The sequence below is a fragment of the Budorcas taxicolor genome, chromosome 19, assembly GCF_023091745.1.
Source record: "Budorcas taxicolor isolate Tak-1 chromosome 19, Takin1.1, whole genome shotgun sequence".
Classification (NCBI taxonomy): domain Eukaryota; kingdom Metazoa; phylum Chordata; class Mammalia; order Artiodactyla; family Bovidae; genus Budorcas; species Budorcas taxicolor.
This window is the reverse complement of record NC_068928.1, coordinates 21,268,167-21,288,110: the sequence shown is the minus strand read 5'-3', so window position 1 is coordinate 21,288,110 and position 19,944 is coordinate 21,268,167. Positions and strand designations below refer to the sequence as shown.

Here is a 19,944-nt window from a genome sequence, read left to right as displayed (position 1 = left end):
TACAACTAAGCTCCTTAAAGTTAAACTTTTAAACTATGGATTATTAAAAAGGAAAACAAAAACTTTATAATTTCCAAGAGAGTTTGGCTTTCTATCATTTTCCATCTCTGTTATAGAGTGTTACTACTTTTCAGAAATAAAAATCATACATACTCCATGTCTTTTTCTCTGGAAGTTCCATTCTTTGATAGGCATGGTTTAGTAATACGCTGTTTTTCCCTCTGGGAAATGGAGCTACATTACATGTTAATATTATAAAGCAGAATTAATGTTATCATAACTGGAATTTTATATTGAGATTTTTCTCTTCTCTCCACTTTTGACCTCTATAAAACTAGTTTGCATTGCCTTTGAATGATAATGCGGAGATAAATGCTTGTAAGTATTCTGGGATATCCTTTCTTGTTGCTGATTTCTTGGAATCCCTGAGAGGGAGTTCCAGATACTATTCTATATTTGTAGATGACGTGGCTTGATCTAGGTCATGTAGGAGTTCATTGGCAAAGGCAAGAAGAGGAAGCATTTTCAAACTTACTGTAATAAATGACTTCAGGTGATGTAGATTCTAACACCGATATTTTAAAAGGGAAGTAAAGATGTACTACAATGCAGGGAGTAGAAAACCAAAACATTCAATAAACTTGACCCAGAATGTGTAGTTTATTGATGTGGTTTTGAAAATCTATGGTGCTAAGATTAAGGGGTAGTCCGGATAAGGGTATTTGAAACTTTGGGGTTTGATTGTTGGCTATTTCTGAGATGGAAAATTCCTGAGATTCAAGAAAACTGTCAGGAGTAAAGTTGAATCCTATTTAGATGTGATTCGTGCAGTTTTATGCAAGTGGGAGTTGACAGGTGAAATCATTAGGAGGTAATTCAGGAGCCAGTTCTCTTCTCAGGCTACAAAGATATAAGTTGTTTTGACATCAGCTAATGCTCTGGGTAAATATGAAAGAGAACAGTCTTTTCCCAAATGGAACATTCTTATCCCTCTCTGTATCACTGTAATAAAGACTGTAAATGAAAATTATCATGATGAGTATCATTTTATTGATGAAGGTAGATGAACAGAACTGCCTAGGTTTTGTTTTATGGAAATAGTGTTTTGCTTTTCCATTCCATCTATACTGTATTAAATTCAATATTTGTGTAACCAAATCAGTAAAAAGGCACATTTTGGAAAGTATCATTTCTTGGTTCCCCTAAGTAAGAAAAGTAGGCTATATGATGGGAATGTATTTGTTTTCTTTTTTAAACTCTTGACTAGGTCTGAGATTCATTGCTAAAATAAATACAGTGAGGTGCCTCTGCAAAGAATGCTAATTGAAAGCGAGTCCCTGGCTTCAGATGGTGTTTACTGCTTTTCGTAATTTTAACATTGTTTTTCTTAGCCAAAAGGGATTTTAATGTGCTTATTTTCTGTATACCATAAAATGTAAAGGAGAAAATAGTAATATTTATTGCTTGGCTGGGTTTATTGTATTTTCACCTGAAGGGATTCAAAATCCACCTCTAATAGAACATTCTCTTAGTTATAGTAGAAGATATACAGCCCTGGTCATGTATAGCGTTGCTGTATAGAGAAGGCTGTTTCTTCTGAGTGGCTGAATAAGAGCTAAAATTACATGACACCTCATCTGGACAGATCTCATTTCAGACTACGCTGTCCACTCTTTTACAGGATGATCAGGACGGCACTTTCATAAAATGGAGAGTGGAAAATTCTTGGGGTGAAGACCACGGCCAGAAAGGTGAGCTTATGCTGGTAATACTGCCAGACTCAAAGTGACTGGGTTCTGTTTTACTGTCTGCCTCCCAAGAGATATGGGAAGAAAGAGCTGCCCTGGTGTGAATCTGTTTTTCAGTAATTGGTCCAGTTAGCTAAATTATTAGCTGGACTATTGTAGAGAAAAATCTGAGGATCTCGTTTGCCCCCAGCATTCCTACCAGCGTCGTGGTAGGCCTGAATGCCACGGTTGGCTCTGAGACCAGTATGTGCTGGCATTTGTTCCAGACCATAGTGACCCTCCTACACCTCTCTGTACCGGAATCCCTTGGCCAGTAAGAAACTTGAGTGTCCTTTGCCAGAACTGTTGGCTGTACAGCATTTGGCGCCTTTTTGTTGGCTGCACTAACTCTAGAAGATCAGAAGCCTTCCAAGGAGGAGAATGGGCCTGGCAAGAAACTTGAGGCATTTATTGGAGACTCATTAGAAGTTGTGGGGTCTAAAGAGGAAGAGAATGTTGTGGTTACCATTTAGAACTGTTTTATTCTGACAGTCAAAAGCCAGGCAGAAGTCTTAAGTAAATTCTAGTAATTGGGCTTTAGAAAACAAACAGATAATATGTGAGTTGTAGCAAAATAAAAACTGCAGATAAGCCCAAAGTCGGGGGAAAAAAAACCTAATAATCCTGCCACCCAGAGATTACCATGATTAACTGTTCAGGGTGTATTCTTGCAAATCTTTGAGACCATATTTTTTAAGATTGTTTTTCATGGTAGATAATAGTAGATTATCATCTACTTTTAAGGTAGATACTAAGGTGGTGTTGTGCTTTAATTTTTAGGGTTTCAAACCAGAAAGTGGCAACTGCCCTAGAACGTGATGCATGTCAGCATGTTTGCCTGGGTGCTGTGTGCATCTTACAGCGCCTTCTTCCCAGAGTGCACGTGCCTTACCTTAGCCAGTGGATTCCGGCTAGGAAGGACGTGTTAACCACAGTTTACTTACTAGACTAGCTAGAAGGCTGGGAGGAAGTAGATGGGGAATCTAGTGAGGTAACCCAGACACTTGGAATCAAACTTTAGCCATCTCACCCAAGCAGGAATCAGCCGGAAATTAAATAAATAAAGGGAAAGAAAAGAAAAAGAAGAGACCTCAACAACTCTCTGTTACTTCCCGCTCTGTTTAAATGATTTTCCAGCTAAGTCCTTTAGAGCGCTAGGATTTCCAGGGGTAAAAAGGTGGAAGAAGGAGGGATGGAGAAGCTTTGAAGTGAGCACATGGAGCTTCAGTCATTTGTATTTGAAAACTGCTGTCTTAGAAGAGCCTTGACAAGGCTTGTGTGTGCCCCGATTGAGCAGCACAGGCAGTTGCGATGGCCAACACCGAGAGGCCATTTCGTCAGTCATTCCAAGTCTCTTCATCTCCCTGTGAAATGATCATGGGTGGGTTTTGGCTTAACTGTCCCTGGGGTCTGCTGTGGAACTCTGCAGCTCAGTGTTGATATGTAAACAAATATCAGCACTGTTACTCTGTTCAACATCACGTAGTTGCATGTTCCCCTTCTGTGATTTCTGTCATTGTTCTGTGGTTATGAGACACTTGCTAAACTATTATGAATTAAAGTGCATTTTGTGCATGTATTTTAATTGGTGATTTTTTATAAGATGAGCTCATTTTAGGACACAAAAACATTGGAATTGGGTAGAGATGGGTTATGAACTTTAGGAAAGCTAGCAGAAAGATTTAAAATAAGCAATCAGAATTCAGTTATAATGTAAGTTGATGATAGTTACGAAATGAATGCAAAGGAAAAGCCTGAATTGGAAGAATTTGGTGAACCCTGTATCGAATAACGGATTGGTTCAAGACTGAGAAAGGAGGACGGCAGGGCTGTCTGCTGTCACCGTGTTTGTTTTATCTGTATGCTGGACACATGAGAAATGCTGGGCTGGAGGAGTTACAGGCTGGAATCAGTAGGTGGGAGAAATATCAACAGCCCCAGAGATACAGATGATACCACTCTAATGGCAGAAAGTGAAAAGGAACTAAAGAGCCTCTTGATGAGAGTGAAGGTGGACAGTGAAAGAGTAGGCTTAAAACTAAATATTAAAAAGACTAAGACCATGGCATCCGGCCTCATGACTTCATAGCAAATAGAAGGGGAAAAGGTGGACGTAGTGACAGATTTCCTCTTCTTGGTCTCTAAAGTCGCTGCAGATTGTGACTGCAGCCATGAAATCAGAAGGCGATTCCTTCTTGGCAGGAAAGCTGTGACAAACCTAGACAGTGTGTTGAAAAGCAGAGACATTCCTCTGCTGACAAAGGTCCATACAGAGACGGCTATGGTCTTCCCAGTGGTCACATAGAGTTATGAGAGCTGGACTGTAAAGAAGGCAGAATGCCAAATAATTGATGCCTTTTCGGAGAAAACTCCTGAAAGTCCCTTGGACAACAAGGAGATCAAACCAGTCAATCTTAAGGGAAATCAACCATGAATACTTGTTGGAAGGACTGATGATGAAGCTGAAGCTCCAATATTTTAGTCATCTGATAACATCCGACTCATTGAAAAAGTCCCTGATGCCGGGAAGGATTGAGGGCAGAAGGAGAAGAGAGTGTCAGGATGAGATTGATGGATGGCATCACCGATGGAATGGACATGAACTTAGGCAAATTTCAGGAGATGGTGAGGGACAGGGAGGCCTGGCTTGCTGTAGTCCATGGGGTCACAAAGAATTGGAAATGACTGGGTGACTGAACAACATTTTAAAACAGAAGATTGTTTCAGATGAAACTGTGTAGCTTCTGTTTCATTTTTGGTCTTATTTGGTCCCTGTAAATGGTTTGTTATCATAAAGATTAGTGTCTAGGAAAAGGACTAAAATTATGGTTTGTTTAGACCAGCCTGGACCATTGGCTTGTTTCTGAGATATTTTTCTATCTATTAAGAGTCACTGAGTTTGTAGATAGTAGTGATATCCATTTAAGAGAGGACAAACACTTGTAAAGTCAGGCAAATATTCTGTTTTGTGTAGGGCGAGTTACTGTCTTTATTACTTTAAACCTAAATACCTACTCTTAAAGGGGATTCTAGGTTACTTTGCTAATTTTTTTCCCCCATTCAACTGTACCTCTATGCCCCACTCAATAAAAGTTTTGCTTCTGTTCACTTATACTCATTCCATTATTATGTTGAGAGACCTGGGGTCTTGATCCCCCTGATGTGCCTGTAATCCTTCCTAGTGAAACCTGCAGCTGTCAAGTTAGGACTAAACTAACTTTTTTCGTTGTTCTTGAAAAAGTAAAATGCCTGAGATTATACAGACTAAAGCATTTCAGTAGAGAGCCAAAAGATAAGAAATTGAACTGAGTGGGTGTAGCGTATAGTTCTTTCAAAGCCAAAAATAAATTATTCTCCTGTGTTTCTTGGTAATGTTCTTTTTGACTTAACAGGAAGGAAGGAAAGAAAACATGATCTAATTTAATTGGCACACTGGGCCTGACCTTAGGGAGAGTACGTTGTCTGTTGTTATGCTGGCGATGTGTGTTTGCCTCGGCGGGGCCCTCCCGTCCATCACCCTGGTCGGCGTTGGCTGCCATGTCCGATACAGAACCCCTTTGTGCTCTTTTAGGAGATGTGACAACCTTAAACACCATTGCTAGGATTTTGTTTCTGTAGATAGCATTGTTAGCAGTTTGTTACTGTGCTCTAGGGGATTTCTGCTTGTAAAGATTGATGGTTTCTCAAAAAGCAGTGTTGGTAATACTACAAGCTGGTGGTAAACAGAGCAGAGATACTTGGGCAGGCTGCCTTTTTCCTCTGCCCAGCTCTAGCTTTGGGCTTCCCTGTTAGCTCAGCTGATAAAGAATCTGCCTGTAGTGAAGGAGACCCCAGTTCAATTCCTGGTTGGGAAGTTCCCCTTGGAGAAGGGATAGGCTACCCACTTCAGTATTCTTGGGTTTCCCTGGTGGCTCAGACGTTAAAGAATTCGCCTGCAGTGCAGGAGACCTGGGGTTCAATCCCTGGGTTGGGGAAATCCCCTGGAGGAGGGCATGGCAACCCACTCTAGTGTTCTTGGCCTCGAGAATCCCCATGGACAGAGGAGCCTGGCAGGATTGCAAAGAGTCGGACACAGCCAAGTGACAGAGCACCACACACCTCTGGCTTTGGTCTTCCCCACTGGTCATGTTCATGTCCCTTCCTGCCCGGAGTCTAGTATCAGTGATGAAGTCCAGTAAACTGACTGTTTCCCAAAGGGGATAGATATTACCTCTGCCCGCAAGAGACAAAAAGGGAGAAATCAATTCTTATCTTACTGAATCCATTGAGTTACTTCATATTGGTGAACACTAGTATTCTTGGTCAGCTGGACTGAAAACTGGATACATATCTGAGATGGCATACAACCTACCTGACTTTTCTCCCCTCCTTCCTGAAATACTTGACTATGCATTTTGTACCTTCTTTATGGATCGTATTAGAAATGGATTCCATAGCTGAATGAGGGAATAGAATGGGACCTGTTACATTATCTTTCATTTTGAAAAGCTGACGGGCTTGTTAGAGTTAAGTAGTTTGTAAAACGTTTAAGAATTCAAAATAGGGGAAATAACCTTTGGTGCTTTTTGCTCTTAGTCAGAAATTCATCTGAGAAGAGCATAATCTTTATGCCAGAGTGACCTACAGGTCATCTCGCTAATAAATGGTAGATCCAGAATTATAATTTGGACAGTCTGACATTAGAACCTACTCTTTATCACTGAACTGTGTTTCCTCTTAGCTTCTCTGTTCCAGTGGTATCTGGTCTGCTGATAGAAATAACATGGTTATAGCATGTTTCTTTGATTTTTTTCGTTAACTTTTTTTTATAACTTAGTTCTTTTTTTCCCCTTAACTTTTTATCATGGGCAATTTCAAGCCTATACAAGCAGAATAGTACTCAGAAATTCCCCACATGTTCATCACCCAGCTTCAGTAGTTATAAACATTCTGCCATGCACGTAACAAAGTATTTATAGTCAATAAATTGAATTCTTGGATGGTCGCCCTAATGAACCAGTCTTGTTATGATTGGTTCACTTAGTCATGAGATGGTATTCCAGTTCTAAAGTCTGATACATCAGAGCCCTGAAGGTAGAATTATCATAACATACTTCTTATGCTTGTCTAGTCTAGTTTCTTAATATGCTAAATAGCACAGCTTCTTAGTGAGGTTAGGGGGAATATAATTTTCTGACTCTTCAGTGGTCACTGAAGGAAAATCTTTATCTTTTAAAAATTTTGTTTCTCTGAGTTTTCATTTTGAACCAAGATTAGTTTTTCATTTTTCAAATTGCTTTTTTGCCTTTCAGCTTCAACTTTGAAGTTGTTTTTAACTTGCATTCTTCATCTTTTCTTACATGTAAGCCTGTTCTTGATTTCATTTTAGTAAAATTTCCAGACTTCCTCATGAGGCTTTGGCATGTTAGAGACTAATCTGGAAAGAAACTTAACGAGACTAATTCACATTACATCTGGACTTCTGCTGCTTCATAAAAACCAAAAGCTTGGCCTTCAATTGCCTCATCATATGATTTTGGGAACAGAATGTTCAAAGCTAGGCACAAATGTCATCATATCCTTCACATAATGTTATATGGTAGAACCAAGAGAGACAGTTACTACTTTCTTGATTATAGATCCTGGACAGCAATTTGTCTCCTTGTGGTTTCACATTTCTCTTATCAATAACATGGATGACAACCGTTTTCCTTCTGATGTCCTGTAGTTTATATGTAGCCATCTAACTGTACACTGTTACATAACTCTAAAGAGTTCAGTGAATAGTCTGTACTGCTATCAGAGGTACTCAGGACATATAGTTCATAGCATCTTGCTTGCTTCATAAGAATTCAACATTTGCTAATGCATTTGTCCTGTCCCCCCCAGCCCCCACCCCTACCCTGCTGCTCATGGCATCAGTTAGAGTAACTTAGGGTATGAACATGGATAATTGCACCCATGTTTTATGGGAATCAGTGAAAACATGCTGAGAGGTTGTGACTTACCCAGTGTTGGAGATAGAATTGGGACTGAGATTTCTTAATTTGACACAGGCAGCTTCCCTAAGAATATATATTACCTACAAAAGATAACCAGTTATTTGCAGGTAAGTTTGAGATTTGGTTTGGATTTCTAGCACAAATGTAAATTGTAGACATTATTGAACTGAACGTGCCAAAATAAGAAAATCACATGAGCCAAAAGCAGAGGCTTCTGATTTTGTAAAAGAGCAACATACACATTTGTTTTGTCACCTCGGGGTTTTCGTGTCTCTCCAGGATTTCATGTCTCTCTCTGACACCATCAAATTCGGGTATCGGAGTTCTCTCTGAGGGACTCCTCCTCATTCATCTTCATTAACCACTGAGCCTGGCTGACACAAGCTAAAAAAATAGTGAATGTGAGTGGAAGCACATGCTCTCAGGTGGACAGTTGCTTCCTTATCCAAGCATGTGACTAGGGCAGGGCTGTGCCTGCGTGCTAAGTTGCTTCAGTCGTCTCTGACTCTTTGCGACCCTGTGGACCGTAAGCCTGGCGGGCTCCTCTGTGATGCGATTCTCCAGGCAAGAATACTGGAGTAGATTGCCATGCCCCCTCTCCAGGGCATCTTCCCACCCCTTATGTCTCCTGCATTGGCAGGCAGGGTCTTTACCACTAGCGCCACCTGCCTACCATTTGTGAGAGAAGGCTCTTCCTAGCCTACAGGCTGAAATTGACTTCAGGGAGAAATCCTTGCACGTTTAATGTAGATTGGTGTGTATTTCCTTTGTCCTGTAGAGAGGATTTGTCATTTTCTCAGGTGGTCTCCAAAGTATGTTTGCATTGCTTTGAGAAGGATAGAGGTTTGACACAGAACCCGGCACCAGATGCCTGGGAACACATCCTGGCTGTCCCACCTGTTGGCTGTGTAGCCTTGGTCATGGTGTTTAACCTTAATAAGCCTAAGTCTTCTGATCTGTAAAATGGGAATAGTAATTGTACCTACCTCATAGGGTGTTTGTGAGAACTATGCCAGGCATATAAGAAATGCCCGGAAACATTAGCCATCGTTGGTGCTGTTGTCACTGTTCTCTGTGGACAAGAGAGCAGCAGAGCAGGGACGCAAGATCTGCCCCCTCTGGGAGAGGGCTGTCTCACTTGCCCAGCATTCTCACATCGGGTCTCTTAAGAATTCAGGACCCTTGGTGACCGTTGGACTACATCTCCAGTTTACTGGGTGGATGACTCGTCATGTGGGCTTAGTCTTTCATGAGAGAAAGCAGCGGAGGTGAGGACACCTCGTGCCAAGGAAATCCATTAGCAGCAGTGTCAGCTCACATTTATCGCCGGGATGCAGGGAGCCGCGCACAGACCGCGGTGCGAACGTCTCTGACCCTCAGAGGAGTTCGTGCGTCTCCACCTGGGACCTGGAAGGGGGTTTGAAGAGGGCTGTGATGTGACCGAGGTGGCAGTCGTGGTGTGCTCCTCAGACTGTAAGATACGGGATAAGCAGACCAAGAAAAGCCAGAGAAGGCGTGATTTCTCCCAGAAGGCAGACGACAGCAGAAGAGGAGGAGCTGGGGAGAGCTCCCTCAGTGGGGAGACAATAGAAAGACATTGAAGCTGCGGTTACTGAAGTCACAGGACTAGGTGAGAAGTCACGAGACTAGGTGACGTCAGGGAAAACTTGACGGGAAATAGCGCTGCAGAGGGGCAGCCAGAACTAAGTGGGGGAGCTTTGGGATTGGGCCCTAGAGCAGGTTCAGGACCCTTGAGGTGGAGGGAGGGTAGACGCTCACTGTGCTGTTAGTACCACGCCAGGAACACAGTGGGCTTGCTTCCTCCACATGCTAGGAATGCGGAGGAGAATGAAGGCACAGTAACACAGGGGATAAAGTACAGGAGAGACGATGTGTGCTTGGAACTGGGGAGGCTCCTTACTGATCCTTCAGAGGTGAGCAGACGTTGAGGAAAGATGCTTGGGTTGTGGGTGTTTTGGGAAGGGACGTGGGAGGCCAGCCGAGGAGAAGGGGACTGAGAAGCATCGCTCTTGACCTGTAGAGTGCTTCAGGCAGGTCTGAGGCATGGGGCCAAGAAATAACGTGGCCTGTCATCCATGGAGCTTTTGAGGAAAGAGCGAAAAGCTGGCTTTGCCTGAAACAAATAGGAGTAGTAATGTTTGGGGTCAGAGAGAAGTCATTAAGTTTTAGCAAGAAAACAGACCCTTGGATGACACCTGAATTTGTGTTTTCTCCTCCTGTCCAACATTGGAGATGCTGGCAGGATTTTGTGTGATCTCAGACTGTGACTGTGAGCCTGGATAGTGCTCACAGTCCAGGGAAACAAAACAGTCAGACTGGCTGGTGCATTGCCCTCTCTCCTCAGCCCAGAAGTGGACAGGCCTCTTCTGGGCTCCTTAGGAGCGGGCGCTTCCTCAGGAAGTGTGTACTTCTGCAGACTGAACTTTGTGTGGTTTGATGGTTTTTTTAAAAAATGCAACCCACAAACCAAAACAACCCTCTTTCCCAAACACATTTTCCACCACTCTGCCTTCTTACCAGGGAGATGGAATCTTCCGTAGCCTTTGTTTCTGAACGAGGCCACAGGAAATGCCCAGCTGCAAGAGTAGCCCTTCCCTTTTCAGCAAAAGGTTCAGGATCCTGAATGTACGTGCACCACAGAGCCAGACTTTGGTGTTTGGCCTGGAGGAAAAAGAAGCCTCTCCTCAGATCCCTGTCCAGGTATCTGTCTCAAGCAGTAGGTTTTCTTTCCAAAACGTCCAGTCCATCCTGTTCTCCAGCCTTCTAAACAAATGCACTTAAAACACATGACATCTCTTTGATTTAAAGAGACAAAATGCCTCATAAACAAACCTGGCCAAACCTGGGCGCCTGACCATCAGTGTGGGGTGTGTGGGCAGATGGAATTGGTTCCAGACAGTGCCTGGATTAGAAACTAGATTACGTGGTATCTGTTGGCCAGAGGATACCTACCTGCCACTCTCTCTGCCACTGAGTACTCTTTTGGAGGAAGCTGAGCCCCATGGAAAAGACTGAATTTGAAGTTAAGACCTGGATTTGAGTATGGGCTTTACTTACCAGCTGTGACTTTAAACAACTCATACCAACCCCGCCTACCTCATAGTGTCGCTGTGAGGATTAAAATTGAAATAAGAATAGATAGCGGATATAAAATTGCACTTTGAAGTGTAAGTTCCCTACAGAGCTACCTGTGTGTTTTTGTTTCATTTTGCTTACTAGGGTATAATTCTTTTACTAAATAATAAAATTGTACTGTCCCAAAATCAAAGTGCAAAGAAGTATATAAAGAGGAGTCTTGTTTCCATCTCTGTCCCTCTGTACCCCTTCCACCGCCTGCGTTTTTCAGGTGCCCCTTCTCTTCATCTCTGGCGGCTTTCCAGTGTGTCTTAGTGCGCCTAAGGTAGCGTGTCTTATCTCCCCGCTCTGCATCTCCTCCTCGCTTCGCTTAGCGTGTCTCGGAGGCCTGGCAGTACGTTTCCACATCAGTCCAGTTTTACTGTCTTGCATTGTCTGGATGTACCATGGTTTACTTAACCAGTTCCCTTACTGATGGGGCTTGGGTTGCGTCCAGGCTTTTGCTATTACAAACAGTATTGAACTGAGTTTATCGTACAGTGCTCAGAACAGTGCCTGACAATAGAAAGAGCTGAATGTTGTTGTTACTTAGTTGCTGTCATATCAGACTTTTGGACCCCATGGACTGTTGCTCACCAGGCTTCTCTATCCATGAGATTTCCCAGGCAAGAACACTGGAGTGGGTTGCCATTTTCTTCTCCAAGGGATCTCCCTGACGCAGGGATTGAATGTGCAACCCCTGCATTGGCAGAGATGTTCTGCACCACTGAGCCACCAGGGAAGCCCAAGTTGAATAAGTATTAGCTTTTGTTGCACATAATTCCATGCATATTGTGTGCATGCAGGTACTGTGTGTCTGTAGGATGAAATTCCAGAAATGGCATTGCTTAGTGAAGAGGGCAAAGGCACTCAGATTTTTCCCATTCCATAGGAGTTGTGTCATTTTGTATATTTGTAGCATACTCCATACAAATGTAAGGCATGCTTTCCACAGTGGGTAACTAACAGAAGTGGTTGACAGATTGTTACTACTTAATTACCTATGAAATTGCGTGTGTTCATAGCTGTTTCTAGGCCTTAATGAGTGGTTTTCATTGAGACTGTGTTTCTTACGTTTTCTTACCACTTACCCTACTTTGCTTTCAAATTTTTTTTTCATTATAATAGCAGAACTGATAAAATGTTTATCAGTTCAGTCCAGTCGCTCAGTTGTGTCCGACTCTTCGTGACCTCAAGGACTGCAGCATGCCAGGCTTCTCTATCACCAATTCCCGGAGCTTGCTCAAACTCATGTCCATCGAGTCAGTGATGCCATCCAACCATCTCATCCTCTGTTGTCCCCTTCTACTCCTGCCTTCAATCTTTCCCAGCTTTGGGGTCTTTTCTAAGGAATCAGTTCTTCGCATTAGGTGGCCAAAATATTGGTGGCCAAACTGGTTAAACTATGGTACATCCAGACAATGCAAGATAATGAAACTACTGATGTGGAAACATCAAACAAAAATGTTTATAAACATAACAAAAAAAAACTTAGAAGCCATAAAGGAAAAGATTGATAAATTTGACTTCATAAAAAACAAAAAAAAATTAATATACTAGAAAACATCATCAACTAAATTAGAAGGCAAATTACATAATAGGAAAAATGTTTGCAATCATTATGTTAATATAGAGAGCCCTATTACTGATCACTGTGAAAATGGCAAACATACCAGTTAAAATTCGGCAGAGGTCCCAAACAGACTCTTTACAAAAGAAAACTGAATAGCGAGCATCCACAGACAAAAGTTCAGATTGGACCCAAAAAGAAAGTTGTAATTATATATACCCATTATTGATAAGGACACAAAGAAATTAAGTAGATGATTAAGGATGTACACAGAGGTTTTTTGTTTTGTTTTGTTTTGTTTTACACAGAGGTTTAATTACAAAATTGTTTATAGCAGTGTTGTTTCTAAGCATGAAAAAATAATTCAGATTCCAACAGTAGGGAATTAAACACATTTTGGTTTTACTCATAAATTCAGCACTTAAAAATTATAGTGTAGATAGTATTTTTATTAATATGAAAAGAGCAATATTGGAAAACAGCATATGTGATACTCTGTGGTATAAGAACATTATGCTATCTCATTTTTATTAAATGTATAGCGTCTACACATACAAGTTTTTATCAGAGGATGTACATGGGATTTTCCAGGCAAGAGTACTGAAGTGGATTGCTGTTTCCTTCTCCAGGACATAAAAATCTAACTAGGGCCTAAACTGAGCTTCCCAGGTGGCGCTAGTGGTAAAGAACCTGCCTGCCAATGCAGGAGATATAAGAGACGCAGGTTCGATCCCTGGGTTGGGAAGATCCCCTGGACAAGGGCATGGCAACCCACTCCAGTATTCTTGCCTGGAGAATCCCATGGATAGAGGAGCCTGGTGGGCTAGCTGTAGTCCGTGGGGGTCACACAGAGTCAGACACAGCTGAAACAACTTAGCACGTACTCACGCACAGGGTCTAACCCAGGATGGCAGGATTGTAGGCAGTTTTAAAATGTGTATTTGTCTTCTTTTCATCCACCTCTTCCTTCTGCTCCTCTTCCTTCATTTTATCATCTTCCTCCCTCTGTCCTTACAAGATTTTTTATAAGGAGCATTAATTATTTGGATAATCTTTAAGGAGTCAAAAAGCAATATAATATTTCAGAATTTTGAAGGGAAAATCACCTACTCCGGGATATAAAGTTATCATTGTTTTTCATGTTTTGTCCCCCTGTGTATTTGGAATTTTAACATCGTTATAAAGGATACACTATTTTTATATACATTTATCACTTAAACATTTTTCCATGTTACTGCATAGTCTTTGCAACTTCATGTTAAATGACTGATTAATATTTTGTGGAGTGATTTCTCACTATTTATTAGGAAGTTTGAAATATGAGACAAGTGTCAGTGAGGCTTTCCTTCCCTTTCTGGGAGCCTTTCTTCAGCCCTGAGTTATCAGCATCAAGTGAAAGATTGGCAGTGACTTAATGAGGCCTCGGTCGTCTGGCTTCCTTAGGTTCAGGCTGCCAGACAGATTCATCACAGCAGAACAGTAACTTGATTTTGTCATACCTTTTTTAAAAATAGCAACAGCAACAAAAATTGAACCACAAGTAGTTTTGTTAGTGAGGTGAAATATTTCATAGAACGAAGCAAAACATTTCTCATTTATAAAAATATATTTATCACCTTAATTTATGTCTGAAAGGTTTAAAACTTAGATCTTTAGTAGGATTTCAGAAAACTGATTTTTTAGGGTGAAGTTTTTCTTTCCCTTAAATGAACCCATTGGAATCCCTTTGTTTCTGAATGCATTAGGCCTGACCTGTCTAGAGCTGTGTCTGCAGATGCCGTTTCTCCCTTTACAGTCCCATGCTGCTCTTTCTCTTAACAGATATAGAAACGTTGCCAGTGTCTTTGAGGGACTGTTCACTTATTTTATTTCTTCCTCTTCCTTTCTTTATTTTATTTCTTGCGTGTAAGCAAGACATTTAATGTTTAAACAAAATTTAATTTCACCTTAGTCCCTAAAGCTGACTTTCTTTATCTACTTGTCCATTTGTTTCCCTGACTGCAACGCCAGGATCCTTGGGGCAGATTTTTGTTTTCCTTTTTTGTTTGTTTCTTTGGTCTTTGGGGAACGCCAGTTTCCAGTGGCCAAGGTACATGGGGGCTAGAAGCTGCACCTTTCCTCAGATCAAGATGGCCACTCTAATCCTGCCTGAGTGGGCGCCTCGCTGCTCCTCTCCACAGCACTCACTCGGGTTTCAGACACACTGATCCTAATCTCCTCAGTCAAACTCCAGGACACGCAGTATCAACAGTTACAGCAGCCACAAGGTCATTATCTACCCAGGGTGCAATTACTTGGCAGCCACCTAGACTGTGAGGTTTTGTGGGCCCCCAGAGAACTCATATCCTGAAGAGAGAGACTAATCAAGGCAGGTCCTCTTGGCGGGGACCCTGAAAGGGTGGATTACAATCGATAGGAGTTTTAATTTGTGAGGACTTAATCTTATCTCCTGCTTTTGGAACAAGATAGCGTAGATGTACTTATTGTCCATTTTCTCCAGGCATTTTTTGAAGACTCATTTGATTGTGTGATGATAGTATTGTTGAAAGGACACAGAACTTTATTACATGAATCTGCCTCCATCCTTCACCTGCCTCTCTGCCTGCCCCAAGCCCCTCTCAGGATTCATTCAGCGAGCATTAGGGTGAGGGGAAGGATGCCTACTGTCTCAGATGGTGTGGCACTTAGTAGCCTGGTCTCCTGCCCACTGAAAACTCCTCATGGGCAAGGCAGATGCTGAAACTTTTTCTCAGGAAGCCTTTACTTAGGATGCAGCAAGAAATGGTACCGGCTGGCCCTTCAACTGACCAAGCTTTGGCTGCTGAAACTCAGTGGCAGTGACGTGCGTGATGTGAGAGGCCAGGGACTTGGGAATCTTTGTGTGTGTGCTTCCTGGTGTCTCCTGTTGAGAACGGAGCCCTGTATCATGAGGGGGTCGTCGTGATCTGACTTGGCATGAGTGCTGGCGCCCTTTCCTTGGCATTTTCTGGAGAGGGCAAACGCGCCGGGCCACGTCAGGATGCGCTGCCTGAGGGCAAACGCGCCGGGCCACGTCAGGATGCGCTGCCCGAGGGCAAACGCGCAGGGCCACGTCAGGATGCGCTGCCCGAGGGCAAACGCGCAGGGCCACGTCAGGATGCGCTGCCCGGGGGCAAGCGCGCCGGGCCACGTCAGGATGCGCTGCCCGGGGGCAAGCGCGCCGGGCCACGTCAGGATGCGCTGCCCGGGGGCAAGCGCGCCGGGCCACGTCAGGATGCGCTGCCCGGGGGCAAGCGCGCCGGGCCACGTCAGGATGCGCTGCCCGGGGGCAAGCGCGCCGGGCCACGTCAGGATGCGCTGCCCGAGGGCAAACGCGCAGGGCCACGTCAGGATGCGCTGCCCGAGGGCAAACGCGCAGGGCCACGTCAGGATGCGCTGCCTTGACTCCTGCCAGGGAGGGGCAGAGCGCGGCAGAGACGAGCTCCCCGAAGCAGTCCTGTTTTCAAGTTAAATGATGTCCTCTGTCATACCATTTCATTTATAAAAGTAGACTTACCATCCGGTTGCCTTTTAATTATTTAAATCAGCCTTGCTTTTAGAGCAGCAGTTCTCAGAGTGGGCCCTGAGGACCCCTGCCAGGTCCCTGGGACCCTCCTAGGACATCTACAAGGTCTTCCTTCCTCGCACAGCATATCTGCATGAGGCCAGATTTGCTTCTTCTGCTTCATCCAAAAGAACAGTTGCAGCAGACTGCACACAGAAGCAGATATAAGAATTCAGCTATCTTCTGTGTCATAAAGTAATGCCACTTTCCTTACTAGAATTTATTTTGTATTGGAGGATATAATTATTTTTTCCTAAGTGAATCAGTATTTTTAGCTTTCTATTTTAATTTTTAATGTGGTTAACATCATTAAGTATAACCCGTATCAACAACTTTTTAGAGTCCTCAGTAGTTTTAAGTTCACAGTCGTGAGCCTGGGGCCAAGAAGTTTGAGAACCAATGTACTAGAGGACCTCCTGAGGAACACCTACCTCTTCTCCCTCTCTCGGTCCTCTCTAGTGGAAAGTGATACAGCACAGACCTAGATTTGCACACTTGCAGAGAAAAAATGGCTCAAGTATCTAGTATATAGCAGGTGCCAGCTATGGTAAGACGATGATGAAGATCGCTAGTTACTGTGAGTGCTCAGCATGTAGGCAGTAACCTGTGTAGGTACACACTTTTGTCCTCTGCTTTCTCCATGGCCCATCCTTATTTTAAATACACACACTTTCATCCCTCGCCTTAATTTCACTCTATATTAGCAATGCCTCGGGTGAAACGTTTTCCCATTGCAGTTTGGTAGTGGTATGATCCTGAAGAGGAACTTATGTTGTCCTAGTGGAGCCTGTGGGCTTCCCAGGTGGTACTGGTCGTAAAGAACCCACCTCCCAGTGCTAGGAGACGTAAGAGACACAGGTTTGATCCTTGGGTCAGGAAGATCCTCTGGAGGAGGAAGTGGCAACCCACTTCAGTATTTTTGCCCAGAGAATCCCATGAATAGAGAAGCCTGGTGGGCTACAGTCCAAAGGGTCACAAAGAATCAGACATGATTAAAGCAGTTGAGCCTGCCGCCGCTAGTGGAGCCTGGGATAGTCTCCCTGATGGGAAGAGGCAGGTGTCTGTCACCAGACACCTGAGGACACCACACTTTTTCTCAGATAAGCCTCAGTCTAGGGTGTTAGTACTGCTGTGCCCCTGTTCATTCCTGCCACTGGAGAGATCCATAAATCCCAGGGCCTCAGCAAGGAATATAGGTCAAGCGACTCTCTTCTGCACCACAGATTTCCTCCTAAGAAAGCACAGACTCACACAGTATCATCTGCAAATAAGTGGCTCCCTGGGTATGAAGACCAGACCCCGTCAGGATTCCCCTGATGGCTTAGCTGATTGTTGGATAGAAATTTATGGTAGAGAAGAATGAGAGAAAACAGCTAGTGATGCTGAGAATGTGGGATGGGTATGCTTGCCCTTCTGATCCTAGAGATTAACCCCCGACATATGGCTGTGTGAACAAGAAACATTTCCACCTACCTTCAGGGTCACTGACTCACCCTCAGTGAGGCAGCCTGAGCAGTGGAATCACACAGGATCTTCGGTCCAAGGCCCAGCTCTGAACTTCCCCCATGTAACCTGGGCTCATCACTTAGTTACTCTGAGCCCCAGTTTTTCTAACGGGTAAAAACATTGCCCTGCTGTCCTGTCTACTTTGTAGATTGCTAATAAGACTCCATCAGGGGGCTTCCCTGGTGGTCCATTGGTTAGGAATCTGCCTGCCAGTGCAGGGGACAGGAATTCAATCCCTGGTCCGAGAAGACCCCACACGCTACAGAGCAGCTGGGCCTATGAGCCACAGCTCCTGTGCCTGAGCGCTAGAGCCCAAGGACCACAGTTGCTGAAGTCCACGCACCTAAAGCCCATGCTCCAGAACAAGAGAGGCCATCTCAACCACAACAAACAGTAGCTGTGCTTGCTGCAACTAGAGAAAGCCTGTGTGCAACAACAAAGACGCAGTGCAGCCAAAAATAGATAAACAAAAATTTCAAAAATAATCAGATGAAATGAAATTACAGACGGGAAAGCTGAAAAACATGTACAAATGATAGCTTTGTAAAAGATTTTATCATAGTGCCAGTAAGGTTTTTGCTCTTTGCCCCTTGCCCTCTGGATTCATGAGGCTCCTCTTCTCTTCTCCAGGTTACCTGTGCATGACGGATGAGTGGTTCTCTGAGTACGTCTACGAAGTGGTGGTGGACAAGAAGCATGTCCCTGAAGAGGTGCTAGCTGTACTAGAGCAGGAACCCATTGTCCTGCCAGCCTGGGACCCCATGGGTGCTTTGGCCAAGTGATGTTGCCTCCAGCTTTTCCTCTTCCCGTGGGACCTGAAGTAGCTGCAAAGGACAGATCCAGGGACTGAAGCCAAAGTGACATAGGTGACTGTGTGTTCCCACGGGACACAGTCAGACTCTTGGATTGCTACTCCAGGAACCTCTTTGGGAAAGTGTGCTTTATGCTGAAACAAAATATTCTTAAAGAAAAAAAGGGAAAGATCAGGTCACACTATCTACTCTCCTCATCTCCAGCAGCTCAGGATCTCTTAGCGTTTTAATCAGATATAATTGTTCGTCTTAAGTCTGTCACACCGGTTTGGTTCTGTGTCTGTGTTGATCAGGCAGGAGAGGATGAGCGGTTGAGGTGTGTGGAGAGAACGTGGTCCTAGTGCTCCTTGTTCCTAGAGTAGCGTGGGGGAGGGTGCCCTAATAGTTGAGCTCTCAAAACTGCATGCTGCCTGGCAGTGTCACTGTTCCTCTGAGGTGGCAGTCACTGAATTCAGTGTTTGTCAAGGTAATTCTGTGTGCCTCGAATAGCCCAGGAATGGGAGGTTGATCAAAACTGACATGATTCCTTCCAGCTGTTCTGAACTGTGGAGAACACGGCTCTGCTTGAGTCGTGGTTAAGTAGAGGGTCAGGGAAAGTGGGTGAGAGAACAACCAAAACCTTACCATGATCTGAATTATTATCATTAGAGGGAGCTCTCGCCAGATGGTTCAACTTCTGCCTCTGGAATTGGGAGTTGGGTGGGCACAAAAAAGGGATATCATCTATTCTTTCTGACAACTAGATGGTGCTGAGAAGCCTTTGAATAAAACACTTTGCTAAATGAGAGTATGTTGGCTTATTTGACCTAAGAAGTGTGTGTTTATTTGGCTATAACGGAAAGTAGCCAGGTGGCTCGTGTTCTTGAAAGTGAAGAGACAGCAAGATGGTTCAGAGCGTCTCTGCCTTGGCTTCTCTGTGGGATGTGTGATCCTTCCCAGCCTGTGCAGATCCTTGCTGGCTTCTGCAGAGGGCTTCTAGGCACCATGTTTAGAAGAGCTGGTGCCTCTGCTGCTTAACCATCATTTCTCCAAGCAACAGGGTTACTGCAAGAGTGGGAAGTAAGGCCGGGCTGGGTCCAGCCTTAGAGTGGGCTGAAGAGTATGTATTTTACTAAGACTGGCCTCTCTTTCACTGAAAGCAAAGATATACAGCATCCTAATCAACATTTCTGTCGGTGCCTGAGTCCCCTGCCTTTCAGGCTTTGAAAGAATCTTCTTAATTCTAGCATGGAATATTGTTTGTCACAGGACTTTCCAAGATAACATTAGTTACAGGCTCAGGTGTTAATCAGTGTTTACAATATTCTAGTAATCCTGTTCCAAGCAGGATAAATCCATTTCCAGACACATCATGTTGAAACCTCAGAACAAATCTTAAAGGTATCCAGGAAGAAACAACACAGATTGCCTCCAAAGGAAAGACAATGAAATTGACTGCTGACTTCTCATCAGCAACTATGTATGTCCAAAGACGGTGAAAAGTGCCTTCAAAGGACAATTAGAAATTAACCATGAACCTAGAATTCTATACTGACCAAAACTGTCTTTGAAGAACAGAGGTGAAATAAAA

At 43.7% G+C, this 19,944-nt stretch overlaps 1 protein-coding gene across 1 annotated transcript in view; it reads left to right on the top strand.

Moving 5' to 3' along the window:
- BLMH (bleomycin hydrolase) overlaps positions 1–19,156 on the top strand; it is a 41,927-nt gene extending 22,771 nt beyond the window's left edge. Inside the window, exons 11-12 of the mRNA XM_052657419.1 lie at positions 1,682–1,751; positions 18,193–19,156. Of these exons, the coding sequence (XP_052513379.1) occupies positions 1,682–1,751; positions 18,193–18,344 (222 nt within the window). The 3' untranslated portion in view covers positions 18,345–19,156. The remainder of the gene's footprint in view (positions 1–1,681; positions 1,752–18,192) is intronic.
- Positions 19,157–19,944: the final 788 nt, after the last annotated feature.